This window comes from Eimeria acervulina, genomic scaffold (genome assembly GCF_000499425.1).
Source record: "Eimeria acervulina Houghton genomic scaffold, Eah_scaff1799, whole genome shotgun sequence".
NCBI classification, from domain to species: Eukaryota; Apicomplexa; class Conoidasida; order Eucoccidiorida; family Eimeriidae; genus Eimeria; species Eimeria acervulina.
The window spans coordinates 1-2,466 of NW_013550113.1; the positions used below are offsets into that span (position 1 = coordinate 1).

Here is a 2,466-nt window from a genome sequence, read left to right on the forward strand (position 1 = left end):
TATATATATATATATATATATAGATATATTATATATATATTATATATATATAATATATATATATATATTCTTCCTTCTTATTAAAAAGCCGCAAAGCAGCGGCTTCTCCACAGACGCATTCAGGTGTATATACACCTCAGCGTCTCTATTTGCTGCTCTTTAGCCCCCAATCACCGCCTTTAATTAAATTATTTACTCCTTATAGCTGCAGCAGCAGCAACAGCAACAGCAACAGCAAACGCAGCAACGCTAGTAGCAGCACCTGCAATACCAGCAGCAGCAGAATCAGCAGCAATAGAAGCAGCAGCAGCAAACACAGTAGCAGCAGCAAATCAGCGAATTGAAAGGCATGCAGTATGCGCAGCAGCAGCAGTAGCAGCAGCAGCAGAACATTCTCACTATCCACTTCATTGTAGCTGTGCATACACCCCAGTTTCTAAGGATCCCATAAGACCCAACAAACCCTAAGCCCTAATAGGCAACAAACCCTAAACCCTAATAAGCAACAAACCCTAAACCCTAATAAGCAACAAACCCTAAACCCTGAAGGGTGAGGCGGTAGGCAGATAACTCGCTGTATAGAAAAATAAAACAATAAAAGAATAGCAGAAATAAATTAAATTAAAAAACTTTAAATTTAAAATTATTAATAGGAGACGATAAGCCCTCAGCAACTAATGCACATGGTCTAGGGTTTAGGGTTTAGGGTTTAGGGTTTACGCAATTAGGGTATAGGGGGTAATCTTTTAGGTTCTCAGTCTTTCATGCTTTAGGTCTTAGGGTTTAGGGTTTAAGATTTAGGGTTTAGGGTTTTAGGGTTTAGGGTTTAGGGTTTAGGGTTTGGGGTGGTTGGTGGGTGTTTGTCTGTAGCGCACTTGAAGGGCTCAAGAGCGGCTTCTTTTCTTCGTTTAATAAAAAACAACAAATAAAATAAATAAAATAAATAAAATATATTTGTTTATACATTATAATTGCATACAATTAAAAAATATCTGCTTGCAGCAGCAGCAGCCTTCTTATTAGGGGGCCCCCTAAGCTTCCTGTCAAGGCCCCCCGTGTTGCTGCTGCTGCTGCTGCTGCTGCTGTTGCTGCTGCATGCGTTGTGTCTTCACCTTCTTCTCTTTAAAAGAAATCCTCTCTTGCATTGTTTGCTGCTCTGTGGTCCGCTAACACCGCCTTTGCTTGACTTCTCGCTGCTGCTGCTGCTGCTGCTGCTGCTGCGGCAGCTGCTTCCTTGGCGGTTTACACCGCTACACAACTGCAGCAGCAGCAAGAGAAGCGGCAACAACAACAGCAGCAGCAGCACCAACAGCAGCAGCAGCAACAACAGCGGCAGCGGCAGCCGCAGGGTGCAGAGAACGCTTGTTGATTTTGTTGCTGCTGCTGCTGCTGCTGCACCCTGGTTCCTTCTGGTCTTCTTGCAGCTTTGCAGCAGCAGCAACAACAACAATAACAACAGCAATAACAACAACAACAGCAGCAGCAGCAGCAGGTGTCTGCTGGGTTTAGCCATCGATTGCTGCCTCTTAATTTCAGTGTCTTGGTTGTGCTGCTGCTGCTAGTTGTTTTCTTCATTATTCTCTCTCTTTGCTTCTTTTAATTTGATCATTTCTGATGCTGCAGCTCCGCAGCATGGCGTTGCTGCTGTCCTACTGATGGTGCAGCAGCAGCTGCAGCAGCCGCTGCAGCAGCAGCAGCATCAGCTGCTGCAGCAGCAGCGGCAGCCGCACCTTGTGCAGCAGCAGCTTTCATTTGCTACTGCTGGAGCAACTGCTGCTATCCCTCCTTCAACGTTTTACCCTCAGCGTTCTGCTTCTGCTGCAGCAGCAGCAGCAGCAGCAGGTGGTGCTGCTCAATCTGTCAAGGGCCGGTCTCCTCCAAGGACTTCATCATCATCATCTTCATCAGCAGCAGCAGCAGCAGCAGCAGCAGGAGACACTGCATTTCGCTTCGGAAAGTTTGCTGGGAAGACATTTGCTTTTGTTGCTGCAGCAGACAGCAGCTACTGCAAGTGGGCACAAAGCCTTCCTGACCCCAAGGGGCAGCTTGCTGCTTTCGTTGCCTACCTGCAGCAGCAGCAGCAGCAGCAGCAGCAGCAGCATCAGGGTGACGGCCAGCAGCAGCAGCAGCAGCAAAGGCAGCTCACGCTACAGCTGTCGCCTAATAAGACGATTCGTTTAGCTGCAGACGGCGCTCTTGTAGCGCAGCCAGCAGCAGCAGCAGCAGCAGCAACGGTGACTGCAGCGGAAGCAAATGCAGCACCGCAGCAGCAAAACGTTTTAAACCCTTGCGTGCCTTCTGCCTTGGATTCAGTCGCACCTACTGCTGCTGCTGCTGCTGCTGCTGCTGCTGCTACGCACTCAGAAGTTGAGGATTTCGCCAGTGACTTCGACTTCGATATAAGCGCACTGCAGGAAGTGGAGCAGCAGCAGCCGCAGCAGCAGCAGCAGCAGCAGCAGCAGCAGC

The 2,466-nt window shown here is 48.3% G+C and overlaps 1 protein-coding gene across 1 annotated transcript in view; it reads left to right on the top strand.

The window, feature by feature from the left end:
• Positions 1-1,655: 1,655 nt before the first annotated feature.
• EAH_00063240 (SNF2 family N-terminal domain-containing protein, putative) overlaps positions 1,656-2,466 on the top strand; it is a gene marked incomplete at both ends in the record, with an annotated part of 2,987 nt that continues 2,176 nt past the window's right edge. The window contains one exon of the mRNA XM_013396833.1: positions 1,656-2,417. Coding sequence (XP_013252287.1) covers positions 1,656-2,417 — 762 coding nt within the window. The remainder of the gene's footprint in view (positions 2,418-2,466) is intronic.